Source organism: Gracilinanus agilis, chromosome 1 (assembly GCF_016433145.1).
Source record: "Gracilinanus agilis isolate LMUSP501 chromosome 1, AgileGrace, whole genome shotgun sequence".
Lineage (NCBI taxonomy): Eukaryota > Metazoa > Chordata > Mammalia > Didelphimorphia > Didelphidae > Gracilinanus > Gracilinanus agilis.
This window is the reverse complement of record NC_058130.1, coordinates 7,503,551-7,530,594: the sequence shown is the minus strand read 5'-3', so window position 1 is coordinate 7,530,594 and position 27,044 is coordinate 7,503,551. Positions and strand designations below refer to the sequence as shown.

At 37.3% G+C, this 27,044-nt stretch overlaps 1 protein-coding gene across 1 annotated transcript in view; it reads left to right on the top strand.

The window, feature by feature from the left end:
- CDK13 (cyclin dependent kinase 13) overlaps nucleotides 1-27,044 on the top strand; it is a gene marked incomplete at its 5' end in the record, with an annotated part of 112,976 nt that overhangs the window by 19,845 nt on the left and 66,087 nt on the right. The window contains 4 exons of the mRNA XM_044675387.1: nucleotides 12,286-12,912; nucleotides 19,424-19,594; nucleotides 21,582-21,721; nucleotides 23,022-23,192. Of these exons, the coding sequence (XP_044531322.1) occupies nucleotides 12,286-12,912; nucleotides 19,424-19,594; nucleotides 21,582-21,721; nucleotides 23,022-23,192 (1,109 nt within the window). The remainder of the gene's footprint in view (nucleotides 1-12,285; nucleotides 12,913-19,423; nucleotides 19,595-21,581; nucleotides 21,722-23,021; nucleotides 23,193-27,044) is intronic.

Sequence of the window (27,044 nt, the reverse complement as noted above, 5' to 3'; positions counted from 1 at the left end):
GGGGGTCAAGTGACTTGCCCAGGGTCACACAGCTGGGAAGTGGCTGAGGCCGGGTTTGAACCTAGGACCTCCTGTCTCTAGGCCTGACTCTCACTCCACTGAGCTACCCAGCTGCCCCTTTATTGAAATTTTTTTCATTGATATTCATTAGAAAATTTAGTATCTAGTTTTCTTTGTTTTCACTCTTTGGTTTAGTTATCAAGACCATATATGTATCATAGCAGGAATTTGGTAGGGCTCCTTTCCCAATTTTTCACATGATTTATGTAATATTGGAATGAATTGTTCTTTAAATGTTTTGTAGAATTTATTAATAAATTCATCTGGTCTTGGGATTTTTCCCTCTGGGAGTTCATTTATGATTTATTTATTTTTTTTTCTAAGATAGGATTGTTCAAGTATTCGATTTCCTTTTTTTAATCTGGGTAACTTATTCTTAAAAATATTCATTTCAATTAGATTGTTAGTTTTATTGACATACTGTTGGGCAAAATAACTTTCTTAGTAATACTCTTAAGACAGATGGACAAATACTAGGCAAATAAGGTTAAGTGATTTGTCCAGGATCACATAGCTAAGAAGTGTCTGAGGTCAGATTTGAACCCAGGTCCTCCTAACTCTAGGCCTGGTGCTGTGTCTACTATACCACCTAACTACCTAGCAAAATAACACTTAATTGCTTTTATTCCTCATTGGTTATTAATTCAATTTTTCCATTTTTGATATTAGTTATTTGGTTTCCTTTTTTTAAATTAGCTAACTGATTATTTTTAAACCAGCTCCTAGTTTTAAAAATATTTTATTTTCCTCCAGTTACAGGTAAAAACAATTTTTAAGCATTCATAATTTTTTAAAATTTGAGTTACAAATTCTTTTCCAACCTTCTTTTACACCCTTTCCCCTTCGTGAGATAGTAAGAAACCTTATATAGATTTTACATGTGCAATCATGTGAAACATTTTTCCATATTAGTCATTTTGTAGAAGAGATCTCAAACAAAACAAAAAAGAAGAAAGTGAAATATGAAATGTTTTCAGTTTGTATTCAGTTTTTTCAGATTCCATCAGTTTTTTGTTGGAGGGCAAATGGCATTTTTCATCATGAGTCTCTTGGATTGTCTTGGATTACTCCATTCACAGTTCATTTACAAAAAAAATGCTATCACTGTACACTGTTGTTCTCATTCTGGTCCCTTCACTTTGTATCAGTTCATGTAAAATTTCCAGATTATTCCAAAATCATCTTGCTTGTCATTTCTTATAGCACAGTAGTATTCCATCACAATCATGTGCTTACAACTAGCTTAGCCATTCCCCAATTGATGATTATCCCTATGTTATAGTTTGGCAATTCTTTGCTACCACAAAAAGCAGCTCCAATTTTTGTTGATTAATAAAGTGGACTTTTTTTAAACTTTCAATTTTGTTCACCTTGCCTTTAATTTTCAGGATTTTTATTTTGGTGTTTAATTTAGAATTAAAAATTCATTAGCTTTCAAGTTTTTTTAGTTGTATGCCTATTTATTCACCTAGTCTTTCTCCTTTTTATTGATAAAAGTATTTAGACATAACATTTTCCCAAAGTTCCACAGATTTTACTGTGTTGTCTTCTTCTTGTCATTATCTTTAATGGTATTGTTTCTGTTTTTATTTTTCTTTGACCTACATAGTCTTTAAGATTAGTTTCCAATTTAGTCTTTCCTTTAAAGACATTTTTTTTTTAAACCCTTACCTTCTGTCTTGGAGTCAATACTATGTATTGACTCCAAGACAGAAGAGTGGTAAGGGCTAGGCAATGGGGGTCAAGTGACTTGCCCAGGGTCACACAGCTAGGAAGTGCCTGAAGCCAGATTTGAAGCTAGAACATCCTGTCTCTAGGCCTAGCTTTCAATCCACTGAGCCACCCAGCTGCCCCCTACAGACATTTTTTTGAATGAAAATTTTAATGCATTATTGTTGGTAAAAAGAGAAATGTAATATTTCTACTTTTCTGCATTTGTTTGTGAGGTTATTCTACTCTATGTGCCCAGTTTTTGTTAGGGTTCTTGTACGACTGAGAAATGGCTATACTGTTTCCTAATCCTGTTTGTAGTTCTTCAGAGGTCTAACATATTTTAACTTTTCTAGAGTTTTGTTTAGGTCCTCAACTTTTGATTACATTAATCTAGGTCTGGTCTGAGAGGGGTAAATTGAGGTTCTCTAATATTATAATTTTACCATTTTCTTCTGTAACTCATTGAACTTTTCCATGATCAGGTAGAGGCTATGCCTATTGGTACATATTTTCAGTATTGATACGAATTCTTTGTTTATGGTATGGTACCTTTTATCAAAATGTAGTTTCCTTTCTTTATCTCTTTTAATTAGGTCTGTCGTATTTACTTTGAGATCATGATTGCCACTGACATTTTTTTCTTTTTTACTTCAGTTGAAGTATAATAGATTCTGCCCAATTTTCTGATTTTAACTTGGTGTATCTATTTCATATGTACTTGTAAAGAACATATTTTTGGATTCTGATTTCTAATCCATTCTGCTAATCCTCTTCCCTTTTATTGGTGAGTTTTATCCCATTCACATTTACAGTTATGATTACTATTGTATATTTCCCTTTGTCCCTTTCTCTTGTGTTTTTCCTTTTTTCCCCTCTGTGGCCTCATAAAGAGTTTTATTTTGCTTCTGTCTAACGTCTCGTCTCCCTTAAATTACCTCTCTCTTATTTTCCTTTTCCCTTCCTTTCCCTTTAGCTCTTTCCCTTCTATTTCTCTGTTGGGTAAGAGGTAATTTTGTACTTAACTGTGAGTATATGTGTATTCTTCTGTCCTTGAAACAGTTCAGATAAGAATGAGACTCAATACCTGCATCCCTCTCCCTCTACTATCTTCTCCTCATATAATCACATTTATGAGAAATAATTCTCCCTATTATCCTCTCCCTTCCCCCTTGTGCCAGTGCTTTCTTCTCTTCTACCCTTTCCATTCTTTTGCCATCATCCAAACATAATGGAATTATATCCAGATCTTTTGTCTAACTAGATTCCCTCTCTGACCTCTGGGGATCAGGCTACTTGTATCATCTCCCCATACAAGAATGTAACAATGATAATAATTGCTAACATTTATATTGAGCTTTACAATTTATTGTCATTTGATTCTCACAACAACCTTGGGAAAGAAGTTATTATCTTCATCTTACAGATGTGGAAAATGAGGTAGAAAGAGATGAAGTGACTTGCCCAGGGTCATGTTGCTAGTTAGAGTCTGAATCAGGATTTGAACTCAGGTTTTCCTGACTCTAGCTTGGCACTCTATTTATTGTCACCTAGCTGATAGCTGTTCAGTCTTCTGTGATCTTGTCTGTGTCTCCTTGAATTCTTTATTTATGGCGGTTTTACTTATAATATTCCTTGGAATTTTTTCATTCTGGGGTTTCATTTAGGAGGTAACTAGTGGATTTTTTCAAATTGTATATTGCCTTTTGGTTCTAAGATATCTGGGAAGTTTTCATTTGTGATTTCTTGAAATATGCCTATTTTTCCTATGAGATGTTTCACATTTTCTTCTTTATTTTCAGGTTTTTGACTTTGTTTTATTGATTCCTTGATGTCTTATGGGTTTTTAAAAAAAATACTTCAGTAGGTCAGCTAGGTGGCAGAGTACGTAGAGTGCTGGGCTTGAAATCAGAAATACATCCTCTTGAGTTCATATTTAGTTTCAGACACCTATAAACTGTGTGACCCTCAGTAAGCCATTTAATACCTTTTGCCTCAGTTTCCCATCTGTAAAGTAAGCTGTAGGAGAAAATGGCAGACCACTTTGGCTTGTCATTCCCTGTGAAGGTCAGTGCCTGCTGCTGGACTTAATCACTGAAAGCCCCTGGAAGTTCTGCATCTTTTGGGAGACCGAACTGCTAGCCCCATTTTGCTATAGGCTCTCATGGTAGATGTAAGGATCAGAACTAGCTCTAGCTCTGCCCCTGGGATTAGAGCCACACAGCTATATTGCAGGAGCTTATTCCTTCCCTAGTTTCTCAGTGAAGGCCCTAGATTGCTGCCATGTCCCTCTGTACCGATCTGTGACCCAGAACTGGATGATGGAGCTCACAGATGGCTCTCATTGTTGCAGACAGCACTAGTAAGTGAGCCCTTAGGTTGGGCTCTGTCTCAGCCTTCTTCCAGTCCCTGTGCACTGAATGTATCATCTCCCTCCCTCCTTCCCAGCTGAAGTTCAGAGACTTGTCCTGTAAGGGGTAAAAAGGGGTTTTGGTTGGGTGAATATTAAAAGGTATGGTTGCCAGGGAATTGAATAATTATCAGTCCCCAATTAAAGAATAACCTGAAGTCAAAATGACTTTTATGGAAGTTTATTTACAAATGAGAGAGAGAAAGTAAGAAAATTAGAGAGAATAAGATAGGATAAGTAATCTAACACACTGAGTAATTTGCTCCGGCCCCTGGCTCAACCCAGGCAGATTTAACTAGTCCTTAATTGGAAAAGGCTGAGCTGAGAGTCTCTTAGGCCCAAGGGCCGGGTATGAATGAAGCAAAAGCTTCAGTCTCTGGTCCTCTCTTGAAAGGAGGAAGAATTCTTTCACAGAATCCAGGAAGATTTAGTCTTTACACTCACCACATGTAATTCCAAGGGAGGGATTAAGAGCAGTCTCACCTAGTCCAAGGTCTCACTTAGTCAAGGCTCCTCCAGATCCAAGTCACAAACAAGAAGAGCTACAGGAAATTGTCACTCTCTTTTAAAGGGGCTTCTTTTGTGTTACTTCCTGTGCCCAATCACAACAGACACTTTTCTTAGGACTGCCCAGAAGGCAGTAAATTCTGATTCTTTACTCACTCTAGCACAAGTGGGTCACAGACCTCCCAACTTGTGAGTTAAGTGGAGTTGTTTACACTTTTGGTGATTAGATTTGAGAATGGGCAAGATTTAATCTCATTATCACAAGTCTGGAGTCACTGGGCTAGGAACTGTCTGAGGCCAAATTTGAAAGCAAGTCCTCCTATCTCTAGGCCTGGTTACTTTGAGCCACCTTAGCTGCCCCTGGTCTGCTGCTTTTCCTGACTCATTATGGAGCTAGCCTTACTATTCTCAGTGGCTCCCATTCAGTCCACCATCCTGATCCTACTTCTGACCCTTCTGTTGCAAGCAGTGAAGAGTTTGTCATTCAGTTTTGTCACATCTCTCATCTGTTTGCTTTATTGGTCCCACTCTCAGGCCCAGACTGTGGCTTTACCTTTTATGGACTAGTCTTCCCTCCACTGCTTTTTGCTGTGTTCTGAGGTGACCTTAATCAAGATCTTCACCCATCCTTCTTTCTAAAACCAGAACCTAAGCATTTAGTTGGACTAGTTTGTAATACAATATTTTCTAGATCTTTTTTTTAATTATTTCAGTGTCAGAAACGAGTTTTCATATTCTTAAAAAAATTTTAAAAATCAGAAACATGTGATCCACGAGATCATATTCTAAATGAAAACATGCCTGAGAAGCAAAATACAAAATATACTTGTATCTTCAGAAATATAATATGAAGTTCTTGAAGCATTTTACTTTTAAAATAAAATATTTGTGAAATGTCTTTTTTTTTTTCATTTTGTTACTTCATTTGATCTTGGCATCCCTAACATATACAACCTAAATATTTTTTGTTTTATGTTGTGGAAGAAAAAAGTGATTCAGAAATTCCTTAAGTTTTATTTTTTCCCATTGTTTTAATTATTCCAAATTTTACAAAATCAAATGCAATAGGGGGCAGCTGGGTAGCTCAGTGGAGTGAGAGTCAGGCCTAGAGACAGGAGGTCCTAGGTTCAAACCCGGCCTCAGCCACTTCCCAGCTGTGTGACCCTGGGCAAGTCACTTGACCCCCATTGCCCACCCTTACCACTCTTCCACCTAGGAGCCAATACGCAGAAGTTAAGGGTTTAAAAAAAAAAATAAAATGCAATAAGCATTTATTTCTATATACAAAGAAAAAGAAAATAGTATACAAATTAAATCATAAATCTCCAATATGTTTAGCTTACTTTTCATTATTTCTACATAATCCTGTCCACAAGTATCCCAGTCCTCCCTGCCCTCTTCCCATATCACAGTAGATATCATCAAGAAATTATTATGTTCTTATTTCACCATTCTGTTCACTTTCTGGAGGGTAACAGTCTATCATTAATTCTGTGACTATAATGTTCTCCTGGTTCTATTCATTTCACTGTATCACAATCATAAACCACAATTTGTTCATTCATTCCCCAATTATTGGACATTCCCATAGTTTTTAATTTTTTTGCTACCTCAAAGAGAGCTGTTATGGATATTTCGAAACATATAGATTCTTTTCATCTTTCCCTGATTTCCTTGGAAAACAGACCCAGCAATAATATTTGCTGGGTCTAAGAGTATATACAGTTTTGTAACTCTGGGTGTCATTCCAAATTGTTCTTCAAAATGGTTAGATCACTTCATACCTCTGCCAACAGTGTATTAGTATCCCTGTTTTCCTATATCCCTTCCTTTCCTATATCCTTTCCTATATCCTTTGTCACTTTGCCTTTTTATCATTTTAGCCAGGCTAGTGGGTATGAGTTAAAATCTCAGAATTGTTTTGGTTTGTATTTCTCTAATCAGTAGTGATTTAGAGCATTTTTATATGCCCATATATGACTTTGATTTCTTCATCTAAAGTTGTCTGTTCCTATCTTTTGCCCATTTATCTTATCAATTGGGGCATGGCTCTTTGACAGAGTTCTTTTAGATTTGATAAAAGTTCTCTGTATTTTCTGCTTTCTTTCTAATCTTGGCAACATTTATTTGTATAAAATCTTTTCATTTTAGTATAATGAAAGTACATTTCATAGTACTCTCCTCTGCTATTCATAATATGTAGTATGCTACCTGTTGTTCTTATTTACTTATGGAATCTCTTTTATGTCTAGATCATGTTTCCATTTTGATTTTGTCTTAGTAGATGATGTAAGATATTAGACTATATATATATATATATATATATATATATATATATATATATATAGTTACTGCCAAACTAGTTTCCATTTATCCTAGCAATTTTTACCAAACAGTGAATTTTTTTATTCCCCAAACCTGGATCTATGATTTTGTCAAATACCAGATTACTGTAATGTTTTACTGCTTTATAATACAATTTAAAGTCTGATATTGGTAGACCACCTTCCTTTATCGCTCATTCTCCATTAATCCCTTTGCTATCTTCTATTCTTCCAAATGTTACTGTTTTTTCTAACTCGATAAAACAATTTTTTTGATAATTTAATTGGGATGACATTGAATGGGTAGATTAATTTAGGTAGGAATTTTATTTTAATTATATTACCTCCACCTACCCATGAACAATTAATATTTTCCTAATTACTTAGATCTGACTTTATTGTGTAAAAAGTGTTTTATAATTATGTTCATGTAATTCCTGGGTTTGTTTTGGCAGGTACACTCCCAGGTCTTTTATTTACCTATGGTTATTTTAATGTAGTATTTCTTTCTATCTCTTCTTGAAGGACTTTGCCACTATAATGTAAAAATGCTGATGAATTGTGTGGATTTATTTAATATCCTTTTTAATTGAATTTCTAGGATTTTCCACATATACTATGATGTCACCAGCAGACACATATAGTTAATATATTCCTCTTTGCCATTCTGATTACATTGATTAATATTATGTTAAATATTATTGGTGATAATAAGTATCCTTGTTTTCACTCTGATCTTATTGGGAAGGCTTCTAGTTTCTCCCTATTATAGATAATAATTGCTAATGGTTTTAGGTTTTTTTGGTGTAATTTTAAGAAAAAATTGATTTATACCTATAATTTCCAGTGATTTTCATAGGAATGGGTGTTGTCAAAAGCTTTTTCTGCATCTATTGATATAATCATATGGTTCTTATTACATTGTTATTTATATTATCAATTATGTTGATAGTTTTCCTTATATTAAACCATCCTGAATTCCTGGTATAAATTCTGTTTGGTCACAGTGCATTATTTTTGTGACATTGTTGTAGTCACCTAGTTAGTTATTTTGCTTAGGATTTTTGCATCTATATTCATTAATAAGATTGTCAGTGATTTTCTTTCTGTTTTGGCTCTTCCTGGTTTAGATTTCAGCACCATATTTGCTTCATAAAAGTAGTTTGGCTAAAACTTCATCACCTGATTCCAGATAATTTGTTTAATATTGGAATTAGTTGATCCTTAAATGTTTGGTAGAATTCATTTGCAAATCCATATGCTTTTTTCTTAGGAATTTCATTTATGCCATAGGCAATTTCTTTTTCTAAAATAGTTTAAGTACTTAATAATAAGTATTCTTATATTTCGCTTTCATTGTTAAATTTGTTTTCATATAATTGAACAATAATTCCTAATAATTACTTTAATTTCATCTTCATTGGAGATTTATTCACCCATTTCATCTTTAATGCTAGTGATTTGCTTTTCTTTTCTTTTTTTTATATTAACCAATGATTATCAATTTTGTTAATTTTTTTTCTTGTAAGACCAACTTCTAGACTTATTTGTTAAACCAATAGTGTTTTTACCTTTAATTTTATTGATTTCACCTCTAATTTTTACGATTCTTAATTTGGTGTTTAATTGGAGATTTTTTAGTTGTTCTTTTCCCAGTTTTAAAAAATTGCATTTCCATTTCATTGCTCTTTTTTTCCCCTGTCTTATATTAACATAAGCATTTAGAGATTCAAATTTCCCTCTAATTCCTGTCTTTGGTGTATCCCATAGATTTTGGTATATTATCTCATCATTCTCTTTAATGAAATTGTTGTTTCAATAATTTGCTCTTTAACCCACTACTTAATTTATTTGGTCTCCAGTTAGTTTTTTTATGTTTTGTTTCCATGACCCTTATTATATACAATTTTTATTACATTATGGTTTGAGAAGATTGAAGGCAATATTTTTTCTTTTCTACATTTAACTATAATATATTCATGCCTCAACATCTGGTCAGTTTTTGTGAAGGTGCTTTGTACCATTGAGAACAAGATATACTCTTTTCTCTTTCCAGATATCCATCATATTTAACTTATCTGAGATTGCATTTATTGCCTTGACTTCTTTCTTATTTATTTTTTGGTTGGATTTATCTAGTTCTGAGGGGGGGGAGATTAAAGTTCCCCCATTCTTATAGTTTTGTTAAATGTTTCTGTCTGTAACTCATTTAATTTTTCCCTTAAAAATTTGGATGCCATAACATTTGGTGGATATAGATTTAAAATTGTAATATTTTGTGGTACCTTTTAACATAATATAGTTTCCCTGTTTATCTCTTTTGATTATATCTATTTCAGCCTGAACTTTGTCAGAGATCATGGTTTCTACTCCTGCTTTCTTTGTATCAGCAGAGATATAGTATATTCTACTCCAGCCCTTCAGGGCAGTTTTCTTTGATGATTTTGAGTATAGCATCTAAACCCTTTTTTTATCTTAACTTTTCAGGAGTCCAACTGTTCTTATATTTTTCTTTCCTTGATCAATTTTCCAGATTAGTTATTTTTGTGATTAGATTTTGCTTTATTTTTTCTTGTTGTCTTAGGATAGCATTAGCTTTTCCTTGTCCAATTCTAGTTCTTAATAGATTATATTCTCCTGTGATTGGATCTCTTTTTCCATTTGGAGAATTGTTCTTTCAAAATTTTCTTGGTTTTCTTGCATTGCTTTTATTTATTTTTATTTTTATTTCTTTTTCTATCTCTCTCATTTGGTTTTAGATGTCTTTTTTAAGCTTCCCCAAAAGCTCTTTTAGCTACCAATAATTGAGTTCTTTCTCCTTTGTTTTCCTCTCTATTTTAAATTTTAGTGGCCAGTCCAATAAACTTCATTATTGGTTTTTTTTTTTTGCTGAACTCCCAAGTTCCTACTGTATTGGAGTATATTAGGATTTTTTTGTCTTTGTTTTTCCTGGGTCCTGTTTAGTTATTTCCGTTTTTATAGTCAAGGGTCTGATGTAGTCCCTGAATTGCCTGCTCAAACCCCAGTTTGTGATTGATCTCAGATGCTCCAACCAGAGCCCACAAGCATTTCTGCTCCTGCAAACAGACAGGCCATCTCCACCTATGGCAGCATCCAGGAGCCCCATTCTCCTGGGAGTGATCACATCTAACGTGGCCCCAGTCCCTCAGCAACCACTATTGACTATTGAACTTGGCCTTTTAATTTGCCTCCCTCCTTAGATTTCTTCCCAGTTTACTCCATCCATCGTTTTAATCAGATGCCAAAGTGATGTGTTTAAAGTGCAAGCTTGCCTTTATCACTCCCTTACTTAGTAATCCCCTTGCCTCCCTGTTACATATAGGGTCAAAATGAAACCTTTCTATTTGGCATTTAAAGCTTTGTATAACTTGAGCTCAATTAACCTTTCCAACCAATAAAGGTCACTTTCCTTCATGAATTCTGTTGGCCAGTCAGCCTGGCCTTATTGTTCCTTGTACATATTTCTTCATTTATGTCCCCTCTGCCTTTTAGAATCTCTTGTTCCCTTCAAATCTCAGGCCAAGTAGCCTCTTCTACAGGAAGCTTTCCCAGACACTTTGAGATGCTAGTGCCCTAGACAGTTTAGAACTAACTTATTTGTATGTACCCAGATTTGTACACGTGTTCTTTTCCCCACTAAAATGTATGCTTCTGCAGGTTCCATAGCACAATATTTGGTACATTAATACACACTTAATAAACTCTGGGTGATTCATAAATATAAATCTGCTATTGTTTGGGGAAATTCTTTCATTTAAGCTTTAATTTAAATTCATTTAATTAAGAGGAAACAAAGTGGGAAGGATAGATAAATGGACAAATACAATCTAAAGTCAAACGTCAGAGAAATGGATAACCTTAAAATAATAAAATCATTTTAATCACTTTTAAGTCAATGCTACATTTTAATGACCTTTGACACAAATGCGAATATTATCATTTAGAACTTGCTATATGGGTTGCATGAAACCCATTCCTTTAAAAGGATATGAGAACTGTCTTAGTGTTGTTTTGAAGAAGCCAGCAAAATCTGTAATATTTTAAACTATAAATTTGGATAAGGTAGTTTAGTTATTGACTTTGCTTTCTAATGATAATCAGTTTCCATATTTCTTAGTCATTTTCTTCAAAAGCATATTAGTCTGAATAGATTCATCTTTGAAAATAGAAGCAAGTTTGAGTATAGGACAGTAGTGAAACCATTCCACTTCTGTCTTTTGCTACTCCTGTGATACTGAGTAAGTCTTTTAATATCCCTGAGCCTTAGGTTTTTTATGCATAGAACAGGATTCATATTTGCCCTGCCTCCATCTCATGGAATTGTTTTTGAGCATAAATTGAGTTAATGTGTATGATTGCCCTTACAAATTGAAAGTGATATTCTTTCAAATTAAGCACTTTCTTAGTTTCAGACCCTTGACTAAGATCTGGACTTACAATTCTGGCTTTGCCATTAATTTTTATGATGTTAGGCAAATTATTTTTGTCCCTTATGCCTCAGTTTTTGCATCTTTAAAATGTGTATATTAATACCTGCCTTTATTGTCTCCCAGGGTTTTGTAAGGATAAGATAAATAATGGTTTTTAAAATACTTGGAAATGCTGAACACATTTTACAAATGAAGATTGATATTGACTTTCTAATAATTTGTCTGTGATTAAATGCTTAATTATTGTTAATGCTTTAGCTATCAGTAGAGTAATAATTTGGTAAAAATTCAGCCTCTCTTTTCTGTATCTGATTTACTAAGCTGTCAGATTTTCTATGCAGTATGTGCTCTAAGGCCAGAAGAGGTGCTCCCTAGAGAGGGAATTTGGTCCACCAGAAGGCAGACTAACTGAACTTGATCGTGGTGTGGATGTCTGGCTTCAGCTGTTGCTGAATTCTGTTACTACCAGTCTGGTCTTACCTGTGTTTCCTCAAGTATGGTCCAGAGGACTTTGGGAAAACCAGGCAACCCTGTTTGAATGACTTTTCTAAACAATTTCCTCTGGGTACTTCATCCAGTTGTTTTTGTTGCTGCTAGTGCAGCACTAAAACCTTTATAGACCTCAGTTTCCCTCATTTGAAATAAGGCAGTTGAACTTGAGTTCACTTGGTCTTAAAATAATCCTAAATTAAGTCAGTAACTAGTTAATCATACGTTGGGAAGTAAATAGCGTTTGAACACCTCCTTCTCAGTCCTCCCCTGTACCTCTGATTCTCATAAAACTGACCATTTGCTAATGTCATCTTTACTGTTTTTCAAGCAGACGATCTGCCAAGTCTCGAAGCAGAAGCCCTTACTCATCTAGGCATTCGAGGTCCCGCAGCAGGCATAGATTATCTAGGTCCCGGAGTCGGCACTCTAGCATTTCTCCTAGCACCCTGACTCTCAAGAGTAGCCTGGCTGCCGAGCTGAACAAGAACAAGAAAGCCAGGGCTGCAGAAGCAGCCAAAGCTCACGCCAAAGCGTCCAACACCTCGACTCCAACCAAAGTGGGGAGCACAGATCCTGCAGGTGCAGGCAGCGCGCCTCAAGCCAACCATGTGAAGGAGTTGAAAAAGCTCAAGGCTGAACACACACCTTCTCCCACCAGTGGCGGGACTCTGAAAAATGACAAGGCAAAAGCGAAGCCTGCTCTGCAGGTGGCAAAGGTGGAAAATAACTTGATTGTGGACAAAGCCACCAAGAAAGGCATTGTGGTGGGCAAAGAGGGTCAGCCAGCTGTTGCTGCTGCTGTGAAGGAGGAGTCCGGGGTGCTGAAAGAAAAAAGCAAACCTCGCACTCCGAGCTTAGGCAGCACCAAGGAGAAGGAGCATCATGGGCCGCTGGTGACCTCCACATTACCCCCTTTGCCATTTCCTCCCCTGCTGCCTGAAGACAAAGAGGCGGACAGGTGAGTTCTGAGGCTCGGGATGCTCTCTATTCTGGTGGGGAAATGGCCTGAGCAAAAAGCAAGTTTTGGTTAAAGGACTGAAAGGAATCCAATTCTTTTTTACTGTGTACATTTTGATAACAGGTTAGTTATTGCAGCATTATAAACTGAAAAGGAATGTTAGGTAGAAAATGACTACCATGCAAGTTCTTGGGCATTGATGGTGAGCCAGAGGCATGGGTGCCAAAGATGGCATGCAGAGTGTTCTCTGTGGGCATGCGGTCACCCTCTTCCTTTCTCCCCCAGAGTTTGTTACTAGAAAGACAGAGGGACTCAGGCAGAGCTGCTCCCTAGGGCTCCACCAAGCCTAATGACATTTTTTCACATCACCCACTCCTCTGCCTAGCACTCCAATGGGAGTACACAGCTGGTAAGGTGAGCAGTTCACAGGAAGCAGAGCTGGAGGGGAGCAGAGCACTTGGACCACTCGCCTTTCCCCTCTCTACAGTTGCTGAGGACATTCCTTACTTTGCCTGCCCCTCCACCCAGCAGCCCAAATGGAAGCGCTTCCTTCCTCCCCCATGTGGGACAATGGGGGTGGGTGGGCACGTTACTCAGTCTGGTGGGGTAAGGCAGGACCTGGCACTCTATCTCTAAAAGATTTGCCATCACTGTTCTAGGGAGATGCCATGGTTTTGTGTAGTTTCAAGGTCAGCGAAGCCATGCTGCCTTGGGCCATCACCAGTGTCCTACAGAAGAAGACACAGGAGGGCCATGAGGCTAGGCTTAGGTCCATCCAACCTAGGATTCTGGTTTGGGCATTTGTGGGAGAACTTTGTTGTCTTTGGAAGGTGAGACCTGACCTCGCTCCCAAGTGTCCCTCAGTTCTCTGACAGTTTGTGACACTCCCTATGGCTAAGCTTAGCCTCCAGGGCTCTTGATAATCTCTTCTATGCTATTTGTTAAGTTAATGATAAATGGGAGATAATCATAGAACTGACCTTGCAAAGTTATTGTAAGACTGAGAGAAATTAGTAGATATAAAATACTTTGCCAAGTTAGCTATTTGTATGAATTATAATTAGGAATAATTGCACAAATTTCAGAGGACCTGTCCTTGTTTATATACATTTAGATATTTTGTTTTTTAACTTATTAGGAATATTAAAGATCAGGAGAGTACTGCATGCTTATTAGTTGGAATGGGAGAGTAAACTAAAAGTTCAGTTAATGTACTTTCAAGAGATCTCTGAGTATAAATGGAGCAGCTTAAGAAAGTTTCTTGTGTGGAAGTTGACAGGTTCCAGGGATTTTACTTGCTTGAAGCAGGCAACCTATTTGTCCTTGGATCTTTTAAACACAAAGCAGGCCATCCTCCTTGGGTCCTTTTAATAGATTCCTTTGGGGATTTTTTGTGTATGTGTGAGAAGAAGCCAGGGTTTAGCTTTGTGTTCTGTTGCCCTTTCCCACTCTTCCTCCTCAGTCCCTCTCTATTTTTCCAGTCAGATCCTCTTTTTTTCCCCCAGGCCCTGAGAGCAGATGAATTTACAAAAAGAAAAGTAAACTGTAACTCCTTGAGCTCCCATGCCTCATAAGGCTTCTGTTATTCTTCCTCGTCTCCCCTCTTTGCATTTCAGCTTCTCTGCCTTCGTTCTTTTTTTTTTTTTTTTTTTTTAATTTCATAAGTACAGATGATCCTTTAGGGGACATGTTTAGAGTAGACAGGAAAGTTGATGTGCCATTATTGAGTATGTCTGTGGATCACAGATGGCTTCATATTACTCAGAAATTGGTTAATTTCAGTTGCCTTTGATTAAATGGATATTTTCAATCTTCATTCACTGAAGAGTTTCTTTTTTCAACTGAGGCACTAAATCGTTCTTTTATTTGGTGAAGGTAGAAGAATAACTATTTTTATCTTTTAGTTGTTGACCTCACTTTCCCCTTTTGTTGTTGGGGAAGTTTGGGACACATGAATTCACACACACATGTTGTGAAAGTAATAGATTTATCAGTTTACAGCTTGAAGCTTTTGGTTCTGCTAGTCATTTTAAAGAGGGGAAAACAGATTCATTACCTCAGGTGTGTGGATTACATTTCTTCAGAGAAATACCTCTGGCAGTGAATCATCTTATTTAAAAATAATTACTAAGATTAGAGGAAGTACAATATTTCCCATTTAAATAGCATTATGACTGTCAATTTTTGGTAACCCAATGTAAATATAATTGACAAATAATTTGGAATTCATTGTCTACATCTTCTTATCTTATTAGCTTTTTGACCGTAGCAAATCACTTAACTTCTTAGCTCAAACCACATCATCTGTAAAATGAGACTAGTCACATTAATTGACTTACAGGATCATTTGTGGATCCAGTGAGGCAGTGGGTGGGTTCTGGTCATCACTTGAAGATGTAAGTGTTGCCTTTTAGAAAGGGAGATAGGGAATACTTGAGGCTAACTTTTTTCCATTAAAAATAGTTTTATTTTGTTTTTATGTCGGTCATTTCCTGTTAAACCATCAATGAATCTTTCCTTGTAATAAGGAAAAGCTTTTTGACTTGGCTGACTTTCTAGAGACTTGGTTTCATTCTTTTTCCTTAGCATTGTAGGTTCCAGCTTAAAAAATGTAGTTGTATTATGCTCTAACTTAATTTAACTTGAAGGGATGAGATAGAAAAAAGACATTGTTATGTCTCTTGTTTTTTGGGGGCCTATATAATAACTTAGAAACCATTGGATAGTAGTGGATTCATATGTTTTCTCTTTAGTAAATGTTTTCTCTTTAGTAAATGAAGCCCAGGGAGAAGAAGGGACTTATAGCAGCTTTTACAAAAATTTTCTGTTACCTCAGAAGTGTGGTTTTGACCAATTTTTCCTTAATTTAAAATATTTCTTTTCCCCATCTGCTTTGGATTGATTACCATTGTGGAAGTTTGTGGTGTGAGTGGTTTGGGGAGTTATATTCATTCCATTTCATTATGGTTTTGGGTCTTTTTTTTAATTACTCCTTCAATGAGGACCATTTATTTGTTATTCACTTACAGGTAAAGCTGTACAGACCCAGGTTCTCCCATATCTGTTTCATGGGTTGTACTTGGAATGGAATTATATTTGAGCTGCTTTCCATTTCTTTCAGTATACAATTAAACAAATGGAAACTTTTTTTTATTGTAAAAACGTTTTACATTTCTACCAATTTTAGCAGGTTTCAAACTTTTTCATAACCTAATACTTATAGAAAAGGGGAATGTTGTAGAGAAAACTTGATTAAATTTTTAGTAAAGAAATTAAAAAGCACTTATTAAGTGTAGAACAAATAATTTAAGCTTTTCTATAGCACCTACTATGTGCCAGACACATAATGATTTACAATCATTATCTCTTTGGAGCCTCATAGTAACTTTATGTAGCCTTAGGAGGTAGATGCAGATGCTATTTTTATCCCCATTTTACAGATGAGGTGAAGGGACTTGCCTAGGATCACACAACTGGTAAGTGTCTGAGGCCACATTTGAACTTGGGGTCTTCCTGATGCTGGATGCAGCACTCTATCCATTGTGCTTCAGTTTGTACTTATTTATTGTTCCAAGTCCCAAGTGGTGGGGATACAAATAGAAAAGCAAGACAGTCCTTGTTTTCCAGGAACTTGTGTTCTAATAGAGGAGAAAGCCCAGAGTGGCTTAAAGTGTTACGGAAAACTTTTATGCAAGCAGATGGTAAGGTCCCTTTGTTAGTGTCATTTCCACTGAGAGAACCATATTCATTCTGATAGTAGGACCATTGGAGAGTGCCAAGGACTTTGGTGAGAAGAACTTTGTTTTGCTGGGCTTGGCTGGGCAGCTGTGAGCCACTGAGGAAATAGCTCTCTCTTCTCTCCATAAGGCTTGGTTCCTTGGGGGATGGCTGCTAAATTGGGGTGGGTGAGGGCTCTTGGTTTGGGTTGGGCATGATAGGGATCTCTGGGGCTCAGGATTCTGCTCTTGCCTCCATCTGCGATTTAGGCTAAGGGAGCAGCCAAGGAGTTTGGAAGTGGCTTGACTTGCCTACACCATGCTATCTCTCCTGTCTCCTTCAGAGTGCCTGGCAGTCTCAACTCAGTGGGCTTGTGTAAGAGGGGAAATTAGATATTTATATTTAAGATATGGTCGCCAGGAATCGATTAGCTCAATTCCACAATTAAAATAGAGCCAAGTCAGGATGGCTTTATGGAAGTTTATTTACAATTAGGAAGGTTGAAGGTAGGGAAAGAGAGAGAGAGAGAGAGAGAGAGAGAGACTGACCTGAGTCCAGACCAGATGAGAGGAGCACAGAGGTTAATTAAACGAGGCTACTAGCCGCAAGGCCTTGACAATTAGAGAGGCAAAGAAGCCTCCTTGAGAGTAGACACTCTAGGACACCAAAGGAGGCGAAAGGAAGTCAGCCTAACTTACCCACGTGACAGTTCAGAGGGAAGCCGCCCGAGGTCTCACCAGAGATCTTTCCACACCAAGTTCAAAACCCCACATGCCTCCGCAGGAATTTACCCCATCACTTCCTGCATCCACCTCTAATTTCAAGCAGACAAATGGCAGCCTTATTGCGAGTAACTCATCTCCTCCCCACTAAGTTGGGTAGGATGACATTATTTCTGATGGCTAGAGTTTTAACTATGAATGGGGGTGAGCTAATTCCATTTACACAGTTGCCTTCCCTGAGGGTGACGGTAGGTTGACATGCCATTTGTTATTCTCATGCTAAAGTGTCAGAGATATGGACCAGCTAGTATAGTCCAATTAGCCAGATTGAGAACATGTTGGCAGGCACTAATGAATTATTCCATGTCATTTGGCTTACGGTGTCAAGAGAAGAGCATCCCAGGATCCTTGTTTGGCCCTTGTACTGGCTTTATTTAGGACTGGATGGTGCAGATGATAACAGCTGGGCGGGATAGAGAGAACATGTCTTGAAAAAATAGTACTGGTGGACAGAATTTGTTGAGATGAGTTTCATGAAGAGTGAGTATCTACTTGGATACTAAAAATCCCAGTAACAGCTAACAAGATAGGAAAGGCACAAATGCCTTGGGTTTTAATGGACTCCAAAGCCAATATAAATCAACAATGCAATGTATTAAAGTAAAAATCCTGCCAACCCACCCAAATGGTGTCCAGCACTAGGGAGTAATAGGTTTAATGACATTTGGAGTATTGGGCTCAGTTCTGGGTACCAGTTTTTGGAGAGTCCATTGAACAAGTGAGATGGGAACCTGACCCAGAAAGGGCCTTGATTTAGGTAATAAGGAACGGGGCCGAGGGGGGAGGTGTAGGGAACTCTGAGGAAATGAGGGCTGCTCACACTCTACACCAACTTTTGTGTAGAAGTACCATTAGATTTGTTCTGTTTGGCCTTGGAGACTTGCACTATGAACAGAGGCTTGCTGGCTACTTGATGGGTGTATTGATTGGATGGGAGATTCTTTCTTGTTCATATCTGAGGACTCAGTTGCCTCTAAAATTCCTTCCAATGCAGAAATTCAGTAATTCTTCAAATGCACTTGAAAAGAAAGTGTTCATTCTTGAAGAAGCTGGATGTTTTCGATGACCAAAAACTGCCTGGGGAAGGTGTGATTTTTCTTTACTGTTGGATCTGGAAACAAGTTGTCTTTTTAAAATTTGGAGTTCTAAATTTTCTCCCTCCTTTACCTGCTTGCCTCTCCCATTGAGAAGGCTAACAATATTTATCAATTATAGATGTGAAGTCATGCAAAACCAATTTCTGGAGACCTTCTTGATCCTTTAATTTCATATTCTCAGCCTGGCTTCAATGAACAGACAATTGTAATGGACTTTTAAGGTCCTTTTTAAAATTGATCATTTGTTTCCCTATTTAAAAAATTTCTAATAAATTTGATTTGACCTTAAGACAATTTTAAGAATTTTTAGCTTACTAGAAGCTTGGATTGCAAAATGAAATCCTGGAGGAGGAAGAGGTATCTGTTAAGGAAATGATGCTATATATTAAACAGCAAATTGAGACTGAAAAGGAAGAACAAATGCCCAGTCCTATGTGAGAGGGACAGTGGCAAACAGAGCTTACAAACACACCACCCTTTACATTGTGCCTGTTTCAAAAACCATTTCATTTCCATAAAACACATCATCTTAAAAGTAATGACACTACTCTGTTTTTGGTTATGATCATTTTTGTTTAGTACAAACAGAGAGAAGTAAAATGTATGAAGATTAAACTGAGGTGCTTGAAATACATTGAGTGACTTTTAAAAAAGTTGTTCAATAGCCTTAATCTCTTCAACCAGAATGAAAAAAAGTAGTGCCTTGTAGGCCACATGAGCTTGGTAACTTGTGGCAACTCATTCTCCTTCTGACTTGGAGCTTGTGTGTCTGGGGCACATGGATAGGGTGTCCTCAGTGCACATGTGAAAGGTCAGTATAATGGGAAGTGGTGGAGGGATTCTTCCCTAGACAGCCTTGTCCAAGAGGCAATGGGTGTGATTGTGCCATTGATCTGATGACCCTTTCTTTTTTAGTTTACGAGGGAATATTTCAGTAAAGGCGGTGAAAAAAGAAGTTGAGAAGAAGCTTCGATGTCTGCTTGCAGACCTGCCTCTGCCCCCTGAGCTCCCAGGAGGGGAGGACTTCTCCACGAGCCCTGAGGAGAAGAAAGCTTCTGCTCCTACGCACAGTAAGAGAAGGCCCAAGTACGTGCAGCTCAGCTTTAATCTTTGCTTTTTTAAAACTTGCCTCAAATATTTCTGGTTTGTCTCAAAAATCTAAAATAGGAAATCAGAATTCAAAATTTAAAAAAAGCAAAAACCAAAAAAATTGCAAACTGTTTATTTTAATAACGTCTTTTAAGATACAATTTTCAATTCAGTGAAATTTTAAATGCAGTATTAGTAGCTTGAATTTTTAAATGCATTTTGGAAAAGTTAAGAGTAGCTTCATAATGACAGTGTAATCTGTCAAAGAATTGCAATTAAAAAAACCATCTTAAGAAGTATATGAATAGTTGTTACTTGGAAGAGGTATTGGACTTGTGTTTTTGGACTTTCTCAGGGTAGAGCTAGGATCAGTGGCTGATAGTTGCCAAAAGATTTTTATTTTATTTTATTTTTATTTTACTTATTTTTATAGCTTAATATATAGAAAAAATGCCCCAACAAGTAGAGCTCTCAAAAAGTGGAATGAACTACCTTGGGAGGAGTTGGTTCCTAGAACTTCAGTGGTCTTCCAGGAAAGGCTAGAAGAGTAACTGGGTGGAGATGTTGGGATTGGTGGAAGCATTCTTGGATGGGAGTTGATGCCATCTGAGCTGCTTTCTATGTAAAAAATTGTAGTCTTTTTATCCTGTTAATTTCATGTGGCTCTAATAAATATAATAATTCTATTTTATATATAGAAATAGTGAAACCTGGAGGCGGGGGGGAGGTGTTTATGGTCAGGTCTCAGGGAAGCCACACAAAGTGAATTGTGGGAAAGCCAATATACTCCTTTCTTTTAGTTTAGTTTCTGAGTATTTTCTTGTTTTCCTATCTCCCCTTTATCTTGCTCTTCAACAAAAAGATGGATTTTAAAGTTAATTTGAAGTGTTATTCTAGTCATTTCAGTGAAGTGTCTTTCTGCAACCTAATTGAGCCATCTGCAAACAGATCTCCTTTTTCTCACTGCTTCCTTCCCACCAAGGGAATTTGTTACTTAGATGCGAACAAAAAGAGCAAAACATTTCATGCAGATTAATTGGAAAAGTGTGTTTGCGAGATTGTTCACCTCTCCCGTGGACTGGTGGCATAGGCTAGGGAAATAGAGAGTTTTGTGATTTCTCCTTATTTGGGTATTAATAGGTGATAATATTTTATTTGGTAGTTGCAGTCATTTTGGATAACCAACCATTCCATTTAGAGAATGTTAAAAAAAAAAATTCTGCAAGTATTCTCACGTATCAACATGGGGTACTAAAAAGAGAATTTAGGAAAAATTAGGGGGTTGGAGAATTCGGATTCTAGTCCCCTCTGCTGCTTATTTCTGGTGTGACCTCAGTTAAGTCACTTGACTTTTCTGAGACTCAGGTCTCCTAATCTGTAAAATTAGGTGGCGATCAGGCAAATTTTAAAGTGTTTTCCTGCTCTAAATCTGTGATACTATGTTCTAATATTAGTAGTGTGGGTAGTTGAGTTGATTGAAATCAAGAATTGTATATAATTCTCTGACTTGATAGCTGAGTACTGACATGTATATTTGTCATTGTAAATTCTTTGGCATAACTCCATGTTAGTCCCTACATTCCAATATTTTGCATTTTAAAAATGGTTAGCATTAAGCTTTAACTTTATGAAAGGAGACTGAGGATGATAAATGGAAAACATTTCTTTCTCTTTAATAGTGAAGGGACAAATTGGTTTTATCCTATGAATGTTGATTTCTTTGACTTTACACAAGTGACCTACTATTTTGAAAAAGCTTTCATGGGACTTTTTCCACTTTGTTCTTTCTGAGTTTATATGTAGAATGAATAAATATGTAGGTGATGAAGTGATCCTGTAATGTTATTATATTAGAGGATCCAAAATCCCATTGTCATAATGAAGATGGGAAGGTGGGCTAAAAGAAAGGAATTTTATTTTGGTGATTAGTACTGAAGCTAGACTTGTTTAACTATATATAACACTTCAGAACTATATTTACTAGAATATGTGGGCCTCGCTATGGTGAAATAAAAGAAAAGGATATTGACTGGGGAAAGCGCTGCGTGGATAAATTTGATATCATTGGAATTATTGGAGAAGGCACCTATGGGCAAGTTTACAAAGCCAGGGATAAAGATACAGGTAAGAGCTCGCTAAATGTGCTTCTTTTGGTGTGTGCTTTGGTTTCATCTTCTAAAAATACGATCTTGGGAATTTTCAAGAATGAGGTTGATGTAGAACGAATAATTGTCATAATCATGTCAGTTTCTTTAGGCACACTGTGATTCTTGTGTTTCCTTTTTTTTAAAGGGAATTTTACATATTTTTTACTTTGTTAGCCATAACCGTAATATTATTTCAGCCGTAACAAGGCAGCTTTTTTGTTTTAGTGTTTTTTTTTTAATTTAAAAAAATGTAAGCAGTTGTCTTACAGATAAGGATTAGGAAAAAAACTTAGACAGCGTTGTTTTTATGTTGCAAAGTTTTATGGTAGCAAGTTCAGCAAAGCACTTTTATTGTTATTGGAAGTGGCCTATTTCAACAAAGTACTTTATGATTATTTAAAGCCAGGGTTTAGAAACATTTTATTTATATAGTAACTTTATGTAGTCTAAATAATCCTATGGAGGTTAAATGCTGGGCAGTAAACTTTTGGGAATGTAGTTGGAATTCAGAAGGAAGTGAATGTTTAAAGCATTAAAGGATAAGAGCAGGTTGTATGTACAGAGGATCCTTTGACAAAAGAAGGAACAGAAAAACTTCAAACAGTCCTGGACCATTTGTTCTGTTCTGTTCCTTCATCTTAGGCACTGACAACTTTATTGTCCACTTAAACAACTAATGTGAATGATGATTCTCTGGAGTCAGTAATCAAGGAAACATATCATGAATTTTAAGATTATTAAAATAAAGTACAGGAAGCAGCTATATTCTGAATGAAGTCTTTGTTAGAACAGTATTGGACCTAGACATTTCTCAAATTTCTTCAGTACCAACATTTTTATTTGCTCCATATCAAAGGATACAAGACTGCAGCTTACTTTATAAAGGCTTTATGTCAATAAAATATAAAAAAGAATACTTTTTGGTATTTTGCTTTGTAAGATCAGGCAGCTGTTGTATTATGCCCCAGTTGCTTGTTCAATGCAAGGTAGAGAGGGATTCCATTTCAGATTGGTGCAGAAGAATATAGACTAGTTATTTTTTAAAATCACCAGCTAATGTTGGACTTTGGGCTATGGTTTTCTTGGATATCAGTGAGCTGGGTATCATTTACTTAGAATTACAAAGAGGGGTCTGCTGGTTACAAAAATCTTGGGCTGGAGCTTTATGTAATAAGGATTAAAAATTGAATTAAAATTTAAATTTAAAATTGAGAAAAATGACATCTGGCTTGCCTAATTGTGAGTGATATATTTTGATTTGCTTAATTTTGGTATAGGAGAAATGGTGGCCTTAAAAAAAGTACGGCTGGATAACGAAAAGGAAGGCTTCCCCATCACAGCCATCAGAGAGATTAAGATTCTCCGGCAGCTTACCCACCAGAGTATTATCAACATGAAGGAAATTGTGACCGACAAAGAAGATGCTTTAGATTTTAAGAAGGACAAAGGTATGTGGTGATTATTTAGAAGATTGGCTTGCTTTAGTGATAGCGACACCAATTTGCAGACCTAGCCTGTTATTTGATTAGAAGTACATTTTGGGGGAGACAATTGACCTTTTTGTAGTAATCAGTTAAATGAAAGCCTGTTAACTAAGGTAAGCCCTTTATTTAGCATTTTAGGGAAATTGAATATGCTTCAGTACTTCAGTGGGTCACAAGCCATCCATGCCTTCTCATCGTGTGCCATTCTTATCCATGTCTTTCCATGACTCTTTCGTACCAAGTTTTAGAAAGTCTTCATTGAGCTGTCTTACTGTTTCATTGATATCAAGAGAGCACTCACACTGTCCATTTCTTCCCCTTGACTCTAGCTCTGGGACTAGCCCACCATCTTTTCTGGTCATACATTGCCTTGAGGGTTGTTTTTTGGCCTTTTCCCATCGAAGCCACAATCTGGAAGAATCCTGCATCCTCTTTATAGTACATGTCATTCCATTGCCCTCTAGGTTCTCTGCACTTTTGAGTCTTCTGGGATCACAGTGGTCTATAATCCATAGCATCCTCAAGGTTTTACCTGTATCAAGAAGATGGGACATCCTACAGTCATTGAGAGCACTCCTCAATTTCCCCAAGGCACTCCAGTTTATCTACTTTCTTCTCCTCTTCCTCCTCCTCTTCTTCTTCCTCTCCCTCTTCCTCCTCCTCTTCCTGTTGAGTACTCTGTTCCAGATAAGGGCACTGATGGATTGATTTCAATGGGCTGCCTGACCAACTTCATGCCATGAGTCTGTCTCTGTGCTTTCTTCATCCATTTGATTTTTCTTGTGTGTGATTTGCTATATTTTTTCAAGTAGTTATGGATCTCAGTGAGGAAGCTTGTGTTCAGAGACTCATTGCATTAGTACGGTGTCATCTGCTAGCAGCATCTGGGCAGTTAAATAAGCAGCTTATTTCTTTTTAGCGAATTCTTTGCGTCAGCTAAGTAAACAATGGGCTGTACCCAGTGCATATAATCTCTTCAGTCCTAGAGTCTATTTTAGATCTTGTATTTCAAATCTAGTCACCAGTTTGAAAACTGTTGAAGATGAAAAGGCTTATGCTAGACTGTTGCTTTGGGAGTTCATGTTGGTGTTTCTTGCATAAAGGCAAATGTCATCCTATTGACACCATGTATCCCAGTCTTTCTGACCTTATCAGATGTAAAATAATAACAACAAAAGTTCCTAAACCTTCTTGGAAATGGGTGTTGACTTAAGAGCACCCCAGAGTAGCTTTTCCTGGGTCTGGGGGATGAGCAACAGAACTTGCTGCTGTTGGCTTCATCCTTTCTGTTTGTAAGGGTGGGGCACCCTTCCCGTAGCCCCTTGCCTGACTCTCTTCAGGGACTGTGGAAGCTTAGAAGCCTACTGAGAGAAGAGGAGGAGGGGGTTTGAATGAAGAAATTCAGGAACATTCTGAAAAGTAGTACTTTGATCATATTCTTCCATTCAGAAGCCTCCAGTTGAATGTGGGACATGGGTTGAAGTAGGGATATACACATCTATATATGACAGAGAAATTTAAAAACTATCTGTAAATTTTGAAAGATTGTGTGTACTGTTTATGAGAGTTAATAATTAGTTTTTTAAAGTCCTAAAATTTTGGAGATTTTCCATTGCTTTTAAGTTGAAGTTTCCAAAATCCTTGGCTCAGCATTTTAAGCTCTTTCTCAGTTTGGTCCTGTTCTACTTTATTTTTGTTTCTTTTTTCTTTTTGAAACCCTTACCTTCTGTTTAGAATGGATACCAAATATTGATCACCAGACAGAAGAGTGGTAAGGGTTAGGCAATTGAGGTTAAGTGACTTGCCCAGGGTCACACAGCTAGGAAGTATCTGAGTCTATATTTGAACCCAGGACCTCCTATCCCCAGGTCTGGCTGTCAATCTATTGAGCCACTTAGTTGTCTCCTCTGTTGTACTTTCTGACTTGATCGCCCACTGTTCATAGAATCCTAAAATTTCAGAGGTAGGAGGAACCTTTGAGGTCATCTAGTCCAACTCCTTCATTTTATAGATGAAGAAACTTCCTTCCCCTGCAGTGTGTACCTTTCTTGGCATCCTGGTCTACTTGGTCTTCTAGTCATGACATTCCATTTTCTACATCTCTGCCTTGGTCGAGGTTGGCTCTCTTGCTAGGCCTGGGATGCCCTTGTTCCTTATCTTCTGCCTCTCAGCATCCTTTGATTCCTTCTTGGGTCAGCTAGAACATTATTCTCTATTCCAGGCCTCCTGCTGTATTCCCTTCTTCCTCCTTCCATTCTGGGGAAGTGGTGCCCTCTCCCTGCCTCCAAACACATTTGTGCTAATGCTCCTTCTCCTGGTTTAGGGGGCAGAGTCTTGTCCGTTTATGTCTTTGTATCCCCATCCCTGAGCCCCACCAGTGCTTGTGTTGTTGAATGACTGGCTGGAATGATTTACTCAGTCACTCAGTCAGTTGGGGGCATGACCTTTGCTAAACTTGGAGCCAGGTTATACTCTGAATTTGCTGGTCCAGACCTGATTGTGAAACCAATACCCATGTGTGCTGAGGATACCTTGTATTCTGCTGTTCTAGGCACCAAGTGGGAGTTCAGTCTTAGCCCTAAAGTCCTAATCACTCACTAGGTCTCCCTTTCTCTGGTACCAGCTCCTTGGTGTTACATGATGGAGGACCCTATGGATACAGGCCATCTTTTCCCTCTAGTCCTGCCTTGTCTGTTTGTATGATGCTGGAGCCTTACACTGGGCTCGGTTACTGCTACCTTTCCTACCCAGTCAATAGGAGACTCCCAGGTCTCTTTCCCTGAATTGCTGTCCTTCTGAGCTGCACTTTGCCCCTTAGGAGCAGAGCTGTAACTAAACCCACTTTCTCTGTAATCTCGGTTCTGCTGTCTTCCTTATTGAGTATAACCCCCTTTTCCTGAAGTGCCCTTCTGTTGTGCCTATAGAGCAGGAGTCTGCAACCTTTTTGGCTGTGAGAGCCATAAATGCCACATTTTTAAAAATGTAATTTCTCGAGAGCCGACAATATACTGAATACAAGTAAATATGTGCATTTTATGTAAGAACAACACTTTTAAAGTACAATAAATCTCTGAACTATTTTTAATAACATTATTATGTGCTAACCAATGATGAATAAAGTACATTAATGTGACTTCTGGTGCTGCATGGTTTTACTGATTATTAATCAAAATTATTTTGATTATTAATCAAAAAACAAGACTTAATGGGGCACTTTAGTACTGATATAACTGCGCACATACATATAAAACTCCTTTACACTAAGAAAATTGCTGAAATAAAGAGAGAAAAATTCAGGGAAGAATACTTTTTCCTCTCCCTCTCTCAAGTCAGTCAACAGGAGAAGAAAAAGCTGCTGGCCAGCTGGTAAAGCCATTTGGCCACATAAATTAAGTAGGAGATCAGGAGATTACTTACAGAAAATAAACATGACTTGTGTGCTGGCATTAGTAAGTAGTTGGGGGAGGAGGGTTCCTTTTCATGGAAAACTGGCCAGGACACATCACACACATTTCCTGGTGTAGGGGTTTATCAGTGCTGCCTACTCCATCATTCTGTATCAAATGAAACAACTACTGGGGAGAAATGCTTCTCACTAATGAAGCCTATGTAAAGATGCAATCTAACTCTAGTTCCCCTTTAAGAGCAGGTGGAAGAGTTAAAAACAATAACAATCCCATAAATAGGGAGTGCAGACCCCATGAATGCACTGAGATAAAGCCATGTAAATCAGAGGCAGAGGGCTAGAGAATGTGGACAAAAGTGATCCATCACTATACAGAACCCCAAGATGTCAGTAACAGGTGTGGAAAGAAT